We start from the raw sequence: 19,612 nt of genomic DNA, 5'->3' as shown, positions 1-19,612 counted from the left end.
TCCTGCTCTTGTCCCATGCTATTTGATCCTTTTACCCTCTAACCAGTAAATCTTATTGAAGACATTCAATGTTTTCGCCTCAACTGCTTTCTGTGGCAGAAATTTCCAAAGGATCATCACTCTGAAGAAATTTCTGCTCACCCCAGTCCTAAATGGCCTATCCCATATCCTTACACTGTGACCACTGGTTCTAGACTCTCTGGTCATTTGGAACATCCATCCTGCATTTACCATGTCTAAAACTATTAGGATTTTATAGGTTTCTGTGAAACTTCCTGCCTCGTTCTTCTGACCACCTGTGAATATAATCCCCTTGGATCTAATCTCCCTTCATACAAGACTTGCAATCCCAGGAATCAGTCTTGTAATCCTTCCTTGATCTGCCTCCATAAATAGAACATCCTTCCTTAGACAAGGGGATCAAAACTGCCGCAATATTCCAGGTGTTGTCCCACCAAGGCCGCATACGATTGCAGTACGACGACTCCTGTAGTCATATCCCCTCGCTATGAAGTTCAACACACCATTTGCCACTTTCAACATCTGCACCTTTTTTCTTTTCACTCCTGGGATGTGGGCATTGCTGGCTGGCCAACATTTATTGCCTGTCCCCGGCTAACAGGTGGTGGTGAGCTGTCTCCTCGAACCCTTGCGGTCCATGTGCTGTAGATGGACCCACAATACCCTTGGGGAGGGATTCCAGGATTTTGACCTAGTGACAGTGAAGGAATGTACTAAATTTCCAAGTGGTGAGTGGCTTGGAAGGGAACTGGCAGCTTGTTGTGTTCCCATGTATCTGCTGCTTTTGTTGTTCTAGACAGCAATGGTCATGGGTTTGGAAGGTGCAGTCTAAGAATTTTTGGTGAATTTCTGCACTGCATCTTGTAGATAGTATAAATAGCTGCTACTGAACATCTATTGTGGAGGGAGTGGATGCTTGTGGCTGTGGTGCCAAGCCAATGAAGCAGAATGCTTTGTCCTGAATGGTGTAAAGCTTGATTTTTTTTATTAGAGTTACACCCATCCAGGCAAGTAGAGAGTTTTCCATCACACGCCTGACTTGTGCCTTGTAGATGATGGGCAGGATTTGGGAGTTTGGAGGACAGTTACTCACTGCAGTGTTCATATTCTTGTAGCCACTGTTTATATGGCAAATCCATGCTTAATGTCCTGCCTTTTTTAACATTGCTTCATTATTTCCTTATTTATTCTTTATCCTACAAGCTACCCCAACACACTTTCCTTCCTGCTTGTCCTTTTGAAAGGTCACATATCTCTGCTTAGTTCCCAGCTTTGATTATTTTGTTTCCATAATGGCAGTAAGATCATATCCATTGATGTCTGTTTGTCCCTTTTATTTTCTAAATGCTAAGTGCATTCAAGTGAGGAGCCATTAATTTTTGCCTTTTTGCAGTCTTCAGCCTCTTTAATCCTATTTGCTGCTTTTCTATGTTTGAACACTATGTGCCTTCCTGTCCCGCTCTGGGTGTCATTAACCAAATAGCTGACTTACAATGCTGCCAGATCCTTTTACTTTGTAAGCCTGCATATCCCCTTTTCCCCAAATTAATTTAAAGCCCTCTTTTTGCCAGATGATTCAAGTGAAGCCCATCTGACTTTGCTTGTGAATGGCAGGGTGCAGGTGTCACATCAAAAATTCACAAGGCAGAGCATGATGGGATGTTGCACATCAGTATTCTATGCATGAGGGCTATCGATAACTATCAGAACTGCTCAGATTCTCTCAGGAGGTCCTTTTCTGCATGAGGACTCATCAGATAATTTTGAAGCATGGAAGTCTTGGCCATCAGTTCTCAAAGAAGTTGCAATTAACGACCTTTGACAAAGGGAAAAACTGAACACAAATTGGTTTGAGATCCACTTTGTGAGAGTGCCTTATTGAAACAAAAAGCACAGCTGACCTAACTTACAACCTGTCTCCTAATCGTAAAACTTGTAATAATCTTGTGGTCGCTCAGGCAGTTGTGCAGAAGTCAGCAAAGTACCGTGCCCACAAGTTTCAGATCAATGCAAAAAAAGCAAACTACCCAGAGATACTGGTAACTTTCATGTCATGCATGTTGCTATCAAAAGAACTCCCAGCTCTACCACTGTCATAGATGCTACTTTGAAATCCACAGATGGGTCAGTACTCAACAGGAACATGCGAGTGACCCACTGGATATATCTGAATAATACTTGAGATGAATATCCTCATGCCTGAATTTAATGATCTTGTGCAACTAAATGTTGTGCATGAACTTGTAAAGAATCTTCATTTCTTGACTTTGAAAAGGCTACTGAATCTAGCAGCAAGGAAAGCACTCAAACAATGAACTAGCTACTCTCATTGAAGTGAAGTCATGCTTTATGCTAAAATTGTTTTAATCCATTGGCAGGAAACATGAATTTTTAACTTTTTGAAAAAGACTTTTTTTAAAAATGCAAAATGAATACGGTCAAGGTGACCAGCTAATTGGTATTCCTGTACATTCCACATTCCTACCCTGGTTGGAATGAAAATAGTAACTCTGCGACGCCCACCAAAGTTGTTTACTTTCTGCGGAGAGATCTGACATCTGCCTCATTCACAAGGCATCTTTGTTTTAAATTCTCCTTTCATGGGATGTGGTTATCAATGACTAGGTCAGCATTTATTATCAACCCTAATTACCTTTAGGACTCAGTAATGGTGCTACTGAGCTACTTGTGTTTATTGGAGTAACCCACCCAGAATATTTTGTTGCTATCCATAATTTCCAACTTGTGTTCAACATGGGGTATTGATTCTTCAGCTATAAGTGATCTGTAGGGTGGTAATCAGTAGATTTTGTTGCCCGTGTTTGACCTGATGTCAACGCATTTGAAGGAGTTCGGAGTCAATGTTGAGGACTCCCAATAACTCCTCACTGGTTACATAACATAGTGCTGCCATTTCCAGGTCTGTCCTGCCAGTGCAGAGTAACTACTGCACATGTTGATGGTGTCTAGGCCGTTGTAAGGTGCATGAGTATGACTTTGTCAGGCTATTATGGGGGTCATTCAATTTTGGTAGAAGTCCCCAGATTTTAGTAACAGGGATGGGTGCGTCTGGTGAAAAGATAATGTTAGGTGGTCTGTCTAGTTTCATTCCTTACAGAATTATCTAAAGCAGTTTGACACATTAAGTGGCTGCCTTAGCCATTTCAGGGGCAGCCAAGAGTCAACCATACTCAGTCTTCGTTATCTGGGATGACGGAGGGGCGCAGACTTGCAGCTGACAAAAATGCAGATATCAGTAAGGCCCCCTTTCTATGTACAGAGAATGACTGTGATGTTTACCGAGGCAGACCATGTGGAGAACTGGACAAGAGAATGGAATGTGAATGCTCACACCCAGATGGAGCAGGAGGTGTACACATAAGAATGCACTCGCATGCAAAGGAATGCGTCTGTACATGTTCAGGTTGTTGGAGGTGTTTCAAATCTTTTTGGTGTAGTTTAAAGCCTCTGAACAAATTTTGAGGGGGTGTCTGGGGCCGATCTGCAGGTAGAAAATTGGTGGATAGCGAGGACCGAGTGTACGTTGCTATAGGTCTAGAGTCACGTGTCTGTCCCTCTATTCTTGGGTACCTGGTGATCCAAGAAAACTCCAAGTACTGTTTGTTACTCTGGGTTTGTATGGCTAACAGAGATGTTAGGCTGCCGATGAATCAGTGTGGACGAACAAATATACTGGGTAGAGAATGCTTTCCCCAGTCAAACCTGCCATAGAATAAAAAACAATGTTTTGAATCATTCTAATATATTTATCCCTGCCTAAAATTTTAAAATCATAAGTAGAAGCAGGAGTAGGCCATACTGCCCATTGAGCCCGTTCTGCCATTCAATACAATCATGACTGATCTAAACTTGTTTTCAATCTGCTTTCCATATCTTTTTATTCACTGAGACACCACATATCTATCTTTAGCCTTAGTTATATTCAACAATGAAGCATCTACAGCTGTCTGAAGGAAGAGAATCCTGAAGAATCATAACCCTATGAATGAAGAAATTTCTCCTTGTCTCAGTCCTAAGTGATCAGCCTCTTGCCCTTTAATAATGATCATGCCTTAGCTTTCTCCATTTCTCCCTCAAGTTTTACCTTTATTGCTATTTTAGTCTACTTAAGCTATTCTAACTTGCATATTTCAAAATTAGACATCATGATACAGCTAACTTGCACTAATTCACTTAGTCAAAGCCATAAATGTTTGTTTTTCATGGGAAAATGCAACTGCGCAATGTTATCCTCTAACTATTAGAAAGTAGAATTTGACTTGGAGTTACTGGTGCCATAAATCTGTTTGAGGCTATGAAAAATTGTAAATGTCCTCACAATTCTGCGTAACTGTTTAGAGAGAGATCCCTAGAATACATGTGATTGTTCTTTAAGTCAACCAGTGGCTCCCAATGAAATAGTCTAAATAGGCACAGATTCTCATTTTCTTTTTGTGAGGATTAAGAAGTCAGTGATCCACTTTGTCAAATATCAAGTGGCTCTTTCTGAAGTTACACTGACGTTGTTCATCTCACCACCCTTAAACTGCCATATATGTTCTCAAATGACTATATAGTTGAATGCCTAAACTTGCACTGTACCATGTGTTCAAGATCATTTACAACCTGCTCCCTTGCAACTGTATCACAGGTAGCAATTCAGCAAATCACTACGGAAGAGAAAAGTAGCTGAACAAATATTAACTTCATTGTAGTTGAAGGATACTTTTATGTAGCTATTGTAATAATAAATGTGGTACTTCAGGTTGGAAGTTCTATTACCCAAATTTTGAATGTTAAAAGAAAATCATCTGAGCCAGATTTTAACCACTGTTTTTGATTTCATTCATGATCAATCCTGGTTATCTCTGGGTTATTGCATTTTTAAAATATGGATGAATTAAACTGTCAACATGTCTAGGAGCAAATTACTGCAAATGCTGGAATTTATACTGAAAATAAAAAATGCTGTAAATCACTGGGTCAGGCAGCATTCATGGAGAGAGCAATCTAACATTTTGAGTCGAGATGACTCTTCAGAGCTGATGTGGAGGGGGCAGCATTTATGCAATGGTGGGGGTTGGGGTGCTGGGGGAGAAAAGGTGTTGATAAATCGGATTAAGTGATCGGATTGTGAGAATGGCAGAACAATGGTGTGTCTAACTGCCAGACTCTCCCGCTGGAGTGGAGGGGAAGGGGAGAGAGGACATGGTGAGACAGAATGTAACAAGCATTGAACTCCGTATTAAGTCCAGAAGGTTGTAAAGTGCCTAGTCTGAAGATGAGATGTTGTTTTGCACTGTGATTCGCTGGAGCATTGCAGCATGCAGAGGACAAACAAATGGGCACACAAACAGGAAGCTTTGTTAAAATTGCTGGCTACGGGAAGGTCAGGGTCATGCTTGTGCATGGACCAGAGGTATTTTGCAAAGCGGTTGCCCAGTCTGTGTTTGGTTTCTCCAGTGTAGTGTAGGCCATATGGGTGCAGCGAATGCAGTAGACCAGATTGGAGGCGGTACAGGTGAAATGCTGTTTCACCTGGAATGACTGTTCAGGCCTTTGGATGGTGAGTAGGGAGGAGGTGAAGAGGCAGATGTTACATCTTCAGTTACATGGGAAGGTGCTGTGGGAGGAGGGGTTGGTGTTGGTTGAGGAATGGACTAGGGTGTCCCAGAGGCAATGGTCTAGTTTGATTCCTAATTACCTCTGCTACTGAAGGTGGGCAGAGATATTTTTGCCTCTGTTTGACTATAAACAGTGTCTCAGAATGTATGGTTGCATTATATCAACACTTGGCATGAAGGCAGAGCTGATTAGTTTTTTTTTTTTGAAGCTGCATCTCTAGGTCCAGATCCTGAAATTTTTATTACGAACTAACCTTGGGAGATAGGGTGAATTAACTTAATTTAGAACATTAAAGATTGCCTCAGCTGCTGTGGTGGAAAGATGTCAAATTGTGAACAGAATTTCTAGAGCAGGTTGTTGGATATAACTTGACCACAAAGCCGTAGTGAGATGGAAGCACCTTAATGACATTTGTAGTTATGGAACATCAACCCAGCAGGAAAAAGTATAGAGGAAGAGCTCTGTAATTGCAGTATTCTGGAGTTACTGCATCATAGCTTTTCTGAATGCCCCCTTTACTTGTTTATACTGAGTTAATTTGCGTCAGAGCCACAGGACAATTAGCCATGGCACCCTGCCAGTGACAACTATCCATTATGGAATGTTTGGTGCAAATGAAACTTGTCTCAGTGTATTTTTCACATGCTTTCTAAATGCATTTCAGTTTTTACTATCCTGACCTAATCACGTGTGATTGTTATCACACCAGCTGTTAATTTCTAAACTGAAAATATGTCTAGCGTGTAATTTTTTTATTATTGATATTCAGGAAGGGGGTAATTATTCCATTGTGTTGGGAACCCTAAACTGGTCTGGGATCAGTGTGTTGGTCATTGGTGATTTGGAAAAATGTTAGGCAGTTTGAAGGTTGATAGGCAATGGCTAATATTCAGATAATGAATGCATAGTTTTCCAAAGCATTAATTCCTTTGAGGCAAAAATGCCCAACAGGATTATGAGGGAAATGAAAGATTGCTTTTAATCAAAAGAAGAGGTTTGTAAAATTGGCAAAATAAGTTATAAGCCTGAGGATTGAGACAATTTTAGAATTCATCAATGGAGCATGTAGAAATTGATAAAGAATAGAATATGAATGTAAAATGGAAAGAAACATAACCATTTTAAATGCTTCTATACGTAAAAGAACAGTGGAGACAAATGAGTCTACACATGAAAGGTTAGGATTTATAATAGGAAGTTGAGAAATGGCGAAGAAGCTAAATAACTTTGTGTTTGCCTTTACAAAGGCATACACAAGTCTCCCTGAAATAATTAACATCGAAGGCCTTAGAGAACTGAAAGAATATAGTATGAGTGAAAAAGTAGTATTGCACAAGTTAATAGGATAGAAAGTTGACTAATTCGTGGGACCTGATAACCTCCCAATAAAAGTGTTGAAAACAGATGGCTACACAAATGGTGGACGCATCAGTGATCATTAAAAATTCAATTAATTCTACAATGGTACTTGAGGATTGGAAGCATACAGTCATAACCACACTGTTTATTAAAGGACGAAGGAAGAAAGTGGGACCTTCAGACCTGTTAGTTTGCCAATAGTAGGGAACATAGGGGGATGACGACTGGATATTTACAAAATAGTTGTCTGATTGGCCCGTCAATGTGAATTTAATGAAGGGGAAATGATGTTTGACAAACCTGAGGTTATTTTTAGGACGTTACTGGTTGAGTCGATTAGATGGTGTCAGTGAATGTGGTATATTTGGATTTTGAGAAGGCTTTTGATGTCCCATGTAAGGATAGTTAGCAAAAATTAAAGCGCATGGGATTGGGGTAATATACTTGCTTGAATTGAGGATTAGTTAATAGGCACAAAGGGATCAGGAGTAAATGGGTCATTCTCAGGTTAGCAGTCTGTGACTGGTGGATTACCATAAGGATCAGTGTGTGAGTTCCAACTATTTGCAATCTATTTCAATGAAATAGATGCAGTCAGTTGTCATATTTCCAAGTTTGCAGATTATACAAAATTTGGTGGGAATGAGAGTTGTAAGGAGAATGCAAAGAGGCTTCATGGGAATATATGCAGGCTGTCAGTGGAAAAGAGCTTGGCTGATGGAATATAATGTGAAGAGGAATTTGAGTACAGAAATGAAGTCCTGCTTTGATTGTAGAGAACAGTGGTGAAACTGCACCTGGAGTATTATGTGCAGTTCTGGTCCCCTTGCCAGAGAGGGAGTGCAGCAGAGGTTCATCAGTCTAATTCCTGGGATGGTGGGATCATCAGTTGAAGAGTTTGAGTCTGTTTTCTCTGACCTTTTAGAAAGGTTAGAACCAAGAAGGCTGCTTCATCTGACAGTCTTAGGAAAAAAGGGCGGCCATTAGGACTAAAATGAGAAGGAATTTCCCCACTCGAGGGTAGTGAAGCAGCCTGGATGGGCTGAATGGTTGATCATTTCTCCTGTATTTTAGTTGCATTTGCAGCTGCAGAGCCCGCAGAAAATACTTCAGCCTAAGGTGACCATGTATTCCTGTTTAAACAATCAATATATTTGAATGCATGTATAATAACAAAGCATTTTTTGTATGTAGATTTTTTTACTTTTGTTTAGAGGGTGTATTTGTTCTATTAACCTCTCACTGCATCATGTGCGCCTTAATGCATTTGAATAGTATGAGCAGCTCAGTGGTAATTTTGTAGAAATATTCAAAGTTTGAATTGATCTTAATTTTACTTTGTGTTCTAGAACAAGGAATTACAAAACCAGCTTTCAGCTTATTTGGCAACAGTTCTTCCATGTCCACTGCAGCAAATGCTGCGGGTTCTGCACCCCCCTCCATCTTTGGTAATTCTGCATCTGCTACAAACCCACCATTTTTATTTGGACAGGCGAGCACCACTGCAGGAAGTGCAAATCTTGGAAGCTGTTCTGAGTCAACAGTTGCTGCAACCAAGCCATTTTTATTTGGCTCACAGGATATTAAACCAGCTGTCAGTAATTCAAGTACAGGGACTTCTGTAGCATTCCCATTTGGCTCAACACCCAGTAGTAGCACTGCTACATCATCTGTGTTTACATTCGGTGCTTCAACCACAACATCAAGTTCAACAGGTAAGTCTTACCATATCCTCTCAGTTTTGAGATGTGTAAGAATACAAAGATATAATATGTTCAATGTGGAGATTTTTTTTTGTATTTTAGATAGTATTAAATCAATAAGAAACCAAAAGACCATTTTAGATATAACTGACATAGACAATAAAGCATTGTAATGTGCAGGAAGACCAGAATTGCACGTAGTGTTCCAACCAATGTCTCTACAGCTGCAACAATGACCTCCCAACTCTGACACTCAATGCAGTGACCAAGAAAGGCAAGCATACCTAACGCCTTCACTATTCTGTCTGCCTGCAAATTTCTACTTTTAAAGGAGCTATGCACTACAAGGACTCTGTTCAGCAGCACTCCTCAGGACCTTGCTGTCAAGTGCACGAGTCCTGCCCTGATTTGCCTTCGCAAAATGCAGCTCCTCATTTATCCTAACTAAACTCCATCTGCCACTCCTTGGCCCATCTGATCAAGGTCCCGTTGTGCTCTGAAGTAACCACCTTCGCTGTCCACTACATCCTCTAATTTTGGTGTCATCTGCAAACTTACTAACCTTATCTCTTTTTTATGTTCACATACGAATCATTTATATAAATGACCTAAAGCAGTGGACCCAGCACTGATCCTTGTGGCGCATTCCTGGCCACAGGCCTCCAGTCTGAAAAGCAAGCCACCACCACCACCCTTTGTCTCTACCTTTGAGCCAGTTCTGTATCCAAATGGCTAGTTCTCCCTGTGTTCCATGTGATCTAACCTTGCTAACCAGTCTACATGAAGAACCTTGTCAAACGCCTTACTGAAGTCTATATAGATCACGTCCACCACTCTGCCTCATCAGTCCTCTTCGTTACTTCTTCAAAAAACTCAAAATCAAGTCAGTGAGACATGATTTCCCATGCACAAAGCCATGTTGACTATCCCTAATCAGTCCTTGGCTTGCCAAATGCATATAAATCCTGTCCCTCAGGATTCCCTCCAACAACTTGCCCACCACTGATGTCAGGCTGACCGGTCTGTAGTTCCCTGGCTTTTCCTTACCACCTTTCTGAAATAGTGGCACCACATTAGCCAACCTCCAGACTTCCGGTACCTCTCCATGTAACACAGTTTTTAAAAATTATCGATAATTTGAGCTAGCGCAGAAAAATAGCTATAAAAATTAAAGTATGATAAAACCAGTAACTTGAAGATATCTTAATGGTATTGCTTACCATTTGATCTTTCAGGTGGTTCCTCAAACTCTATCTTTGGGTTTGGATCAAGTTCTACAGCTGCAGTAAATCCTCCAGCTTTTGGTAATGTACAGACCCCTGTTCCTCTCTTTGGACAAAGCAGCAGTCAGCCACCTACTGCCTTTGTTTCGGCTGGTGCACCTACCTTTGCATTCTCAACAGGTTGTCAGCAACCTGCCTTTGGTCCACAGTCTACCAGTAGCCAACCATCTCTCTTTGGAGGACAGTTACCCAACCAACAACCCACATTTGGTTCAACTTCATCTACCTCGAGTAAGTAAATTCATATTTTAGTAAGTTAAACTGCTTTAAATTTGGCATATCCAAATTTTAAATTTATTCTTTCAGCAATGTTGACATTGCTGACAGTATTTGTTGATAGCCACTAATGTCCCTTGACCTGAGTGGCTTGCTTAGCCATTTCAAGAGCACTTAAGAGCTCACCACTAGTCTATGGGGCTGGAGTTGCATGTAGTCTAGACTAAATAGAATAGTTATCCTGAGTTTGGTGAAATATATTAGGTAATGTGGCAGAAGTAGCGTTTGTAATTAAAATCTAACACAGTACCTTCTCTAGTTATAAAACTCCATTGTATGCATCCGAGAAGAGAAGTTTTTAGCAATCTCCTCTGTGCGGCATATAAATTGTTTGTCATAGGCAGTGGCAGGAAAAGCGAACATACCAGATGTTGAAGTGGAAGATGAAAATTAATAGATTGCAATTTTATTTCTTAAAATGTTTACCTCTGCTATAAAACTACAATCATGCCAATCCCAAAATAATGAGGAGGAAAAAAATCCCTCAATCATAATAGGTGCCTGTAGACACCTAGTCTGATGGAGTATGGTGTGTGGTGTCAGGCCAGGTAGCTTTAAAAGCAAAAAAGGTTGAGAACTGATTGTACATTACAAATTGCAGTACAATTTGTAGCCATTATATTTTCCTGTCTACTCCAGACCTGTTAGGATCTCATAACATGGGTACTTTTTGAGCATGGAATGGTAGATTTGAAAATAATGGGAGTTGTCTGACCTATAGGATACAGCCAAATTCACTGCAGCCTCATGAGACCGTTGAATGCCAATCCAAAATCTCTACCCAAAAGAAATTGATTTTAAGGAAAAGCATCAAGTAAAAATGGAAATGGAGGAAAGATGTTCCAGCGAGTAAGGGCAAGATAGCTGAAAGCACAGCTGCTGAAGATAGGGCAAAGTGAGAGAGTTGCAAAAGTGCTTGAGGGGTCATTGTAGTAGTTATAAAAATACTGTCTATGGAGGACAAGATTGAGTGAGTGGATTTGAAAATGCGGGTGGCAATATTACATTAAATCACTAAAGGACCAAGGCCAGTTTAGGTGAGCAAGACCAGAAGTGGTGTGTTAGGCTTGACTAACAAAAGCATATTGTTAGTGTTTTAGATGCACTGAAGTTTGCTAAGGGTGAAAGGCCAGACAAAAGAGTAGTTGCGTGATTAGGAATACAACGGAACAGTTGAAAAATGATTTAATCTGTGATTGCGGTGATGCTAATTAAGGGGCCACGTGAGATGATATAGTCCGAGGAATGACCATGAGTTTATAAAACTTTGTTTCAAAGGACTTGTAAGAGGGATACAAAAATGTTGGGTCTTCCCGTAAGTGTGGAGGCACGAGGGTAAGCTATGCAAATTGACATGTTTAACTGAAGTAAGATCTGTTATGAAGGCCAAGCTAATGTATAAAAGTGGTCTGTTTTTATTTTAGATTACAAAAAAGTCTTTCTAAATTAGTTTGTTGATTGGAAGTTTGGAAAGTGACCAAGCCAGAGTTAATTTGTAACAAGCAGAGGCATAACATTGCTTGTAATTGAAAACTTTTTTATTCTATGTGATATTTGTTTAGAGATGATTTCTAACTTAATCTGTAATCTGTAGGTAATGCTTTCCAGTTTGGAAACAGTGGTCATAGTTTTAACTTCAATGCCACCAATTCATCAAATGAGGTTTTTAAATTTGGATCTGCTTCTACGGGAGCAACACAACAGCCTGGATCCACTGGTGGCTTTCAGTTCAATCCATCCCCTGGATTCGCTGTTGGGTAAGAACCTATATGTGATGCAAGGTTTTCTGAAGTAACTAAATGCTTCTCACTGCTAACTTAATTTAGCCAAGATCAGATGTTCAAAGATTGAAAAGAAGGTTTTGTGTAAAGAAATGAAGTGGCGTAGTTGAATTCCGATATCTTAGATGCCCATCCGGAAAAAAGTTGCATTTCATTGAAGCTTAAATTTAAAGCTGTGGATTGCATTTCAAAACTGTTGTTGTGCATGTCTATAAATACAGCTGATATTGGCTTGAATTTACTTTTAACAGGAAAAATATTCCATGATGTATGTTGAGTAGACGTTGTAGAATATGGCAATTGTAAGATGGAATAAAGTATGGTGAATTTGTGATCATCAGAAGCATCCTTTATGAGTGACTCCATGGAACTGCTGTAATGGAGGGTGTTGAGCAGTGGCTTGCAGTTTATACTGGGATGATGGTTACGAACAAACTGACTGTTTTCATCAAAATAACATAAGGATGTGATATTGAAGGTTAATTTTCTGGAACCTATCTGATTGACTTAATCAATTTGCAACCACAGTTGTTGGGCAGCTAAAACCTTGTTTTAAAGTGGTAATGGATTATTTCAACAAGTCCACTGTTTCACTGCACCCATTTATACATTTTAAGCATAACTGAAGAAACATCATTAAATGTGTGACATGGTTAAACTCTGAAATTGAAATATGAACAAAGATGTTCTTTATACAAGTTGAACTTGTGTTTAATTTATTTATATATAATTCAATCAATAAGTGGCCTTTGTTTTTCTTTTGGGCAGGGTTAGCAGCACCAATCCTTTTTCTACGACGTCTAGTGGCCGTTCAACTGTTACTGGTCGGAAGATAAAGACTGCAGTTAGACGCAAGAAGTAGATGTCACAACTGTTTAAAAACAGCTAATTATTGAAAATGTATTTTCTATAAAGAGCTGGTGCCCTGCATTAATAATTGAATTGTACCTCCTTCTGGGCTTTATCAGATCTACCTAGGACCATTTGAACCTGCATATAATTGGTCGCTGCTTTTAGTTGCCTGGTGATGGGTGGACTGTAGATTTTTTTTGTGAGATCCCAGCAGTGTCATTAGTTAAAGACTTGGCATGGTCTGGCTACAAACAACCTGCAAAGTGAATGGCTTTGTATATTGATACCTCTTCATCTGCACCACTAGATATTGTTCATAACCCACTCAATTGTACTGAAAGGTTTGTACGGACTGAAGAGCATCAGTGAGAATAGGGCTGATAATTGTGCAAAGGTTTCATCACAATATGTGTGAAGTATGTGAGTGTGTAGATGTTAAATGGATGGCCTGTTGTGCACTGATGTTTTCTGACTGCAGAATGATTGAAGAATCATACTTCAAGGACTTCAAATGAATTGTCTTCATTTTCATAGAACATGTGCTTTTTAAAAATTCTGTTTATGCTTTTTTGACTTATTTCATTTTATTACAAGCTATTATGTACATATCTTATGATTTTCAGTCAATTACCATTCTTGGACAAAATCACAAATCTGTGAACTTGAATTATTTTTTGTTATAGTGGTATGTTTTTCGTTCAGTACTGTCTATTAGAAGATTTTATTATGTAAATCTCATTATTCAAAGTTGCCTAATCCATTTAACATCCTTTGTGATTTAAAAAAAATTGGGAACTCTTTAAAGTTTGCATATTGGCTTTTGTGATCCACTTTTGTTTGGACCAAAACAGTGTTGTACAAAGTATTAACTATATATTTTTATATTTGTTTAAATGGACTATGGTGACTTTGGATAATAAGGAGAACAATTTAATATTAAAGCCATGTTTATTACTGTATGATTAACAAAACCATGGGATAAATGCCATCAATAAAAAAAGAAATATTAAATCATTTGATTTTGTTCAGTGTAAGTCCTTTCTTCTGAATGATTATTTAAAATTATTTCATGTCTTAATATGCTGTGCATACTTAAATTATTGTACTGTTTCAGAAGAGTTCTTCTGACATGCACAGAATTTACAATACTAAACCAGGCCTGACCCTAACAGGCATACCCTTATGTCCCTTTGTCTTTTCACATACCTCTAGCGAGTTGCTTGTAAGGACATTATCCCTGATCCTATCACCATAACTGTTTGATGTGCCATGTTCCATATTATATGCAATTTCTGGGTAAAGACATTTTTTCCTCAACTTTCACTTACATTTATTCATGACTGTCTGTCTTATATTTGTGCTTTGAATTTTCCACAAATGCACAGTCTCTAAATGCACCCTATTCAAACCCATTCAGAATTTTAAAAACCTCCAAGTCACTTCTATCTAGAAAAAGACCCAGCCTGTTTGTTTTTTTTTAAATTTCCTAATAGATATAATCTCCAAGTCTGCTTTGATAGCCATAATTTTTTTTCCACTTTATTTTAGTTGTGTTGGAAGACTTGAATCTGTACAGACCATTTTTTTTAACCACAACATATGCCAAGGTCCTTCATGGCTGAAGAAATTATTTAGAATGTTGTCACGTATGTAAAGAAATAGCTGCAGCTAACTTACAGGATCACAAAATAAGTCACTAGATAACCATTTGAGTCAGTTGGGCAATGAATTTATCAGAATACTGAAATAACCCTGTTGCTCTTAAGAGTACTGCCAGGGAGTCTTACAAAGAAAAAGGATAGATAATTCAACATTTGACAATCCGCAGCTATGCCATGCAGTTGCCCCTGAAATGATCAATACAAGATCTGTGTTCTTGTTTTTAACTACCTTGAAGGGTAAGGGGTGAATAAGTTTCCTTAGTCTGTAATGTATCGCAATACTACTTGCTGAAGACTGCGGAGGATGAATTTAAGATGAGCTAGATTGTCATTCTGGCTTCACTAGATATTCATCTATTTGGCTCAAAGAAAAGGTACAGCTGGGGGTGGGGTTTGTATATACAACGTTTGGTCTTTTGATTTATTTGCCTATGTTTCCATGTCCATGGTCTGACTTAGAATTCTGACACTAAAAGTTACAGCTAAGCTAAATCCAGCTACAATATTAGATTAGAATAAATGTTGTTTGATAACCAACAACATGGTTGCATTTACTTGGTCTGTTACGTGTACTGATTTATCTTTAGGAATATAGAATCTGTATTTGAAATGGGTCATCAGGCCTGAAGATAACTGCATGACTCAAAAATTATCAAGCTTAATGCCCAAATTGTCCACCAACTTCAAATTTATGCTCGAGTGTAAAAGATGTTAAATTTGAAGATAAACCTTGTATTCTAGGTCAACCTGGCACAAAACTTCAATTAAGAAATTAATGAATCACAGCACAGTAGTCTATTTGCTTCATCAAAGCTGCACTGCCTTTTTCAAAGGGTTAGTCCCACTCCCTGGCTTTAATTTCCAACTTTTTCTCCTTCAAGTATTTATCCAACTACTTTTGAACTAATATTCATTCTGCTTCCACCATGTTCCATTTACTGCTTGTTCTTTTGCCTCATGGATTTGGCTTTTTTTTATTTTGCAGCCTCCTACATATCAGGATTCCTGCAGTCTGAGAAGGCTTGATCTCCAGTTACAATTAAAAGGGCTGTTAAAATAGGTTTCTCAGTTAAGACCCAGAAACGGACAGACCGATTTTAGGTTTGAGATTTTTTTTGTAGAAGTTTTTAACCTGCTACCACCCTTTGAAGGTTAAGATATCCCCTATGGTCTTCAAACACTTATTTAGTGAGTCAAAATAACTTGAGTTTCAACTACTTTTTAAAAACTTCAAGACTTTTTGGATAGGTTAACAATCTCTCATTCATGAAATACTGTAGAGAAATTTGAAGTCTACATTGAATTGGTAGACTAGGGGACAACCAGCCCTCCAGCTTGATAAATGAAGACCGAACAAAACTAAATATAGGAAACCCTATTAACTCTACTAAAGTTCTACAGTAGTGGAAACACTGTATTACCAGTTTTTTTTTTTTCCCTAAAATCAGCAGTGGATTGAACTTAAAAAAAAAAAAACTTGTGGTTTAATAAGTTCTAAAGTAGGCTTAAGTTAAGTTTAAAGTATGCCTTATTTCTGTAATTATAGTTAATCTAATGAAGAGGCAGGTTATCGCAGTTCCACAAACTAGGATGTTAGGATGCAGCAATTTTCATATCAAAATCCAACAAGTCACTATAACTCCAAGAAAATATTAATATTTTCACAAACTTTGCAAAAGGACTTCGGAAACATCTTTCCCTCTAAGTGGCTGGATCTGCAGGAACCAAATTGGTAGAGCAGTCTGTCCTGTGTGACAGCATACCCACAGAAACAATGTACATAATCATCTAAAAGTGTTTTAATTATGTTGGTTGAGGGATAACTATTCAAGATATAGAGAGTGCTCCCTAACTGAAAGCTTTCAGTTCAGCATTGCCATTGGGTTGCTTACACTAAGAACTTCCATATATAAATGATCACCGATCATGTGGAATAAACTGTTTACCAACTGACCTGCAGAAATGCTGTCTCCTTTCCCACCCCCCAACCCTCAGTACACAGTTCATAAAATTAAATCAAGTTTAGTACTCTATAAATGAAGAAGTAGGAGTTTTGGTTGTTAAATTATGTTACTTCTCCTCGGCTACAGGTATTGCATTTTTAGTATTAACTAACAATTCTGACTACAATCATTAACAGTACAGTTAAAATTTTATGCATTGCTTGTTACTCAGATTAATCTCCATTATGGTCAGACAACTTGTTCAATATTTACCAACCTGTGTTACACAAAATGATTCAAGGTCTCTGAGCAGAAGTGGAAATGTCCACAAATTAACTGCTTGGACAGGAATTTTCCTATTTCCTAAAAGTACACAGTTAAATTATGGAAATTGGCAATAACTCAGCTTTTCCAAAAACAATCAAAACTCATTTAACCTTTGTGATCGTGATCACAAAGTTATTCTTGCTGTGATACTAAGGTGTTTTTTTTGGTGGGGTGGGGTGGGGGGTGGTGACAGTTGCTGGTGAGCTGGAGAATTAAAGTGTATCCGGGGTAGTTGAATGAAACACTGCAATAGCTTTTAAGCCATGTCAAGTACTTTTACACAAGTTTTAACATATATCTGAAGATTATTTTTATAATTACAAAGTAAAAGGACATGCAACATTAAATAGATTTTCAGAACCAAACCTTTTTGTTTTGCTTAGGTCAAATCACATACAGAAGAGAACTGACCATAAGGAAAAGTTGTGTGAAATTGAACCTATGTTCATAGTTTTTCTTAAAATAAATTCACATCAATTAGTTGACACTGGATTAAAAAAAATGGTTCATAGGGTCATTACCAACTCTACTTCTATTATGTGTCAGGCAAAGTACAGAATTAAACAGCACAGGAGGGAATTTTATGTTCATTATATCTGGCAAATCTGTTATAAACATTCACATAACGGAGTTCAGAGTTCTTTCAGACATGGAACAGATAGTAGAAACATATTTCGGAAGGTGTCAGAAGCTTCAATGTAAAGGATGGAGGCTGTTCTCATTACAGAGATGTGACTGCTGGTGGTTTAAGCCGAGGGTCATCGTGCCTTGGGCAAAGGGAGAGGTTGAGTGGGAGTGTCATTCGCAGAGTCATTCATGGTAACCTCAGCTAGTACCCACTCTTGGCATCACAAACCACTGCCCAGATATCTAACCCATTTTCATCACTGTACAGGTGCTGAGGGAACTTTTCAATCAGCTTATTCAAATTTTTTATGTCACCTCCCCAAATTGCTCACTCCAGGTTCTTTTTATCGTAATAAATCTGTGCCCAACGATTATTAGTGTTCCAGTCAGTCAAAAGTTTCTGTCTGCTCTGTCAAAACTACTCTGAAAAGGTTAGTGTGATTGTAAGGTTAGAATACCATAGGTTAACAGATCATTGGCAGTCCTCCATCTTGATTAATCAAATGCTGCTTGCTGTCTCAAATTTTGATGCAGTTAATGTGAATTGCAAACTATCTTGCTTTTGAGTAAGATGCTCCAGCCAGAGCTCTTCTGCTCCAAGTTCTTTTTCTCTTTCTCTCTTCCTTTTACCACCCGTGGGGGATGCAGTCCCAAGTGGAGGCTGGTGCGAGGGAAGCAGTCCTGGAGCAGCTCAGAGGCAGTATAGAGTGGACGAGAGGCGCAGAGCAGAGCAGGAACAGTTGTTGGACTAGGCTCTGGCACGGTGGTTAGACTACGTGGGGAAGACCCTTCATCAAGCTGCTGCAATGTAATGTTTACTTGTAATTTTTTAATCTGATGCATGTCAATCCTTTAACTATGTCTTATTTCTAATTTACATAAAACACTGAATAATGCAACTAATCTTTTTGTCCCTATTACTTGTACGTAAGAGGTGACATTGTAAAACTTTTCATTGTACTCCTGCACTTCTGTACTGGAGTACATGTGTCAATAAAGGATATTCTGTTCTATGCTATTCAAAATAGCAAGAACAGAAGCAGGCTGTTTAGTCTCTCCAACCTCTTAAGCCATTCAATATGATCATGGCTGACTGATATCCTAACTCTGCATACCTGCTTTTCTCCACACCCTACAATTACTTTGGTCAAGAAAAAAAATTATCAGGCTTAACACTGACAAATGACTAGGCATGAACTGCTATTTACAGATGAAAATTTGAAATTCCTACCACATTAAAAATATTTCCAAATTTCACTCCTGAAAGGGTCTGACTGAAATTTTTAGATAAAAATTTTCCTGTCTTAGCCTTTCCAACCAGTAGAAATTACTTATTGACAAAGTTCAATTGAACTACCTTCTGAACTGTAAATTCCAGCTAATGCAATATGTTTTTGTGTAATTGCTCTTTGATCATTTAGCCCTTGAGAGTTTAGGTAGCACTCCTGGTAAATCTCCAAGACCAGTATGTTCTTCCCAAGGTACAACTTCTCGCTCAATCTCCACAAAATAATTCAGCACTTCATTATATTCAATCCCTCCATTAAAAATGGGCCACCATGAGATGAATTTTTTTTTTTTTAAAAACTATCTTTGATCAGAATAATTTGGCAAACAGGAGAAAATGGTTTAGAAACAAATGTTAGGTGGCAAATTAAGATTTGAAAGATGTTACATTAATAAACAGTGAAGTGCTATCAACATAATGTTAGCTGTGTTCATGAGAATTGTACACAAGGAGTCAACATACAGCTCACTGTTTCTATTCTGTCTGGATGAAGGAATTATTCACCGGGTTTTTTTTTTAAAAAAAGACCCAATCAGCAATCACAATCAATGGTTCCATTGACTAAATTAGCAACAATTTGGTCACCTTTAATCTAGTTGGCACATAAAGAACGGTTACAAATTGGATGTACTATCCTTTTCATCCAAATGTATCAGTGGTTTCTCTATGGTACATCATATGGACTTAATTGAACCTGAACTCTTGCTTTAATTGGATGTCCAGATCTAGTCTTTAGTGAGAGATAGTAGGAACTGCAGATGCTGGAGAATCCGAGACAACAAGGTGCAGGGCTGGATGAACACAGCAGGCCAAGCAGCATCATAGGAGCAGAGAGGCTGGCCAAGCAGCATCATAGGAGCAGAGAG

General features: G+C 38.6%; 1 protein-coding gene across 3 annotated transcripts in view; it reads left to right on the top strand.

The window, feature by feature from the left end:
* nup153 (nucleoporin 153) overlaps positions 1–13,914 on the top strand; it is a 65,368-nt gene extending 51,454 nt beyond the window's left edge. For 2 of the 3 annotated variants that reach the window (XM_048611529.1, XM_020509949.2), the window contains exons 19-22: positions 8,355–8,720; positions 9,944–10,222; positions 11,862–12,024; positions 12,817–13,914. In XM_048611529.1, the coding sequence (XP_048467486.1) occupies positions 8,355–8,720; positions 9,944–10,222; positions 11,862–12,024; positions 12,817–12,910 (902 nt within the window). In that variant the 3' untranslated portion in view covers positions 12,911–13,914. Of the gene's footprint in view, positions 1–8,354; positions 8,721–9,943; positions 10,223–11,861; positions 12,025–12,816 lie in introns of those variants that run through there. The other variant, XM_048611536.1, reaches the window with a different exon arrangement.
* The last annotated feature ends 5,698 nt before the right edge of the window (positions 13,915–19,612 follow it).

The sequence above is a fragment of the Rhincodon typus genome, chromosome 2, assembly GCF_021869965.1.
Source record: "Rhincodon typus isolate 14 chromosome 2, sRhiTyp1.1, whole genome shotgun sequence".
Taxonomy (NCBI): domain Eukaryota; kingdom Metazoa; phylum Chordata; class Chondrichthyes; order Orectolobiformes; family Rhincodontidae; genus Rhincodon; species Rhincodon typus.
The sequence above is the reverse complement of the archived record's forward strand: the minus strand, read 5'-3'. Positions and strand labels throughout refer to the sequence as shown.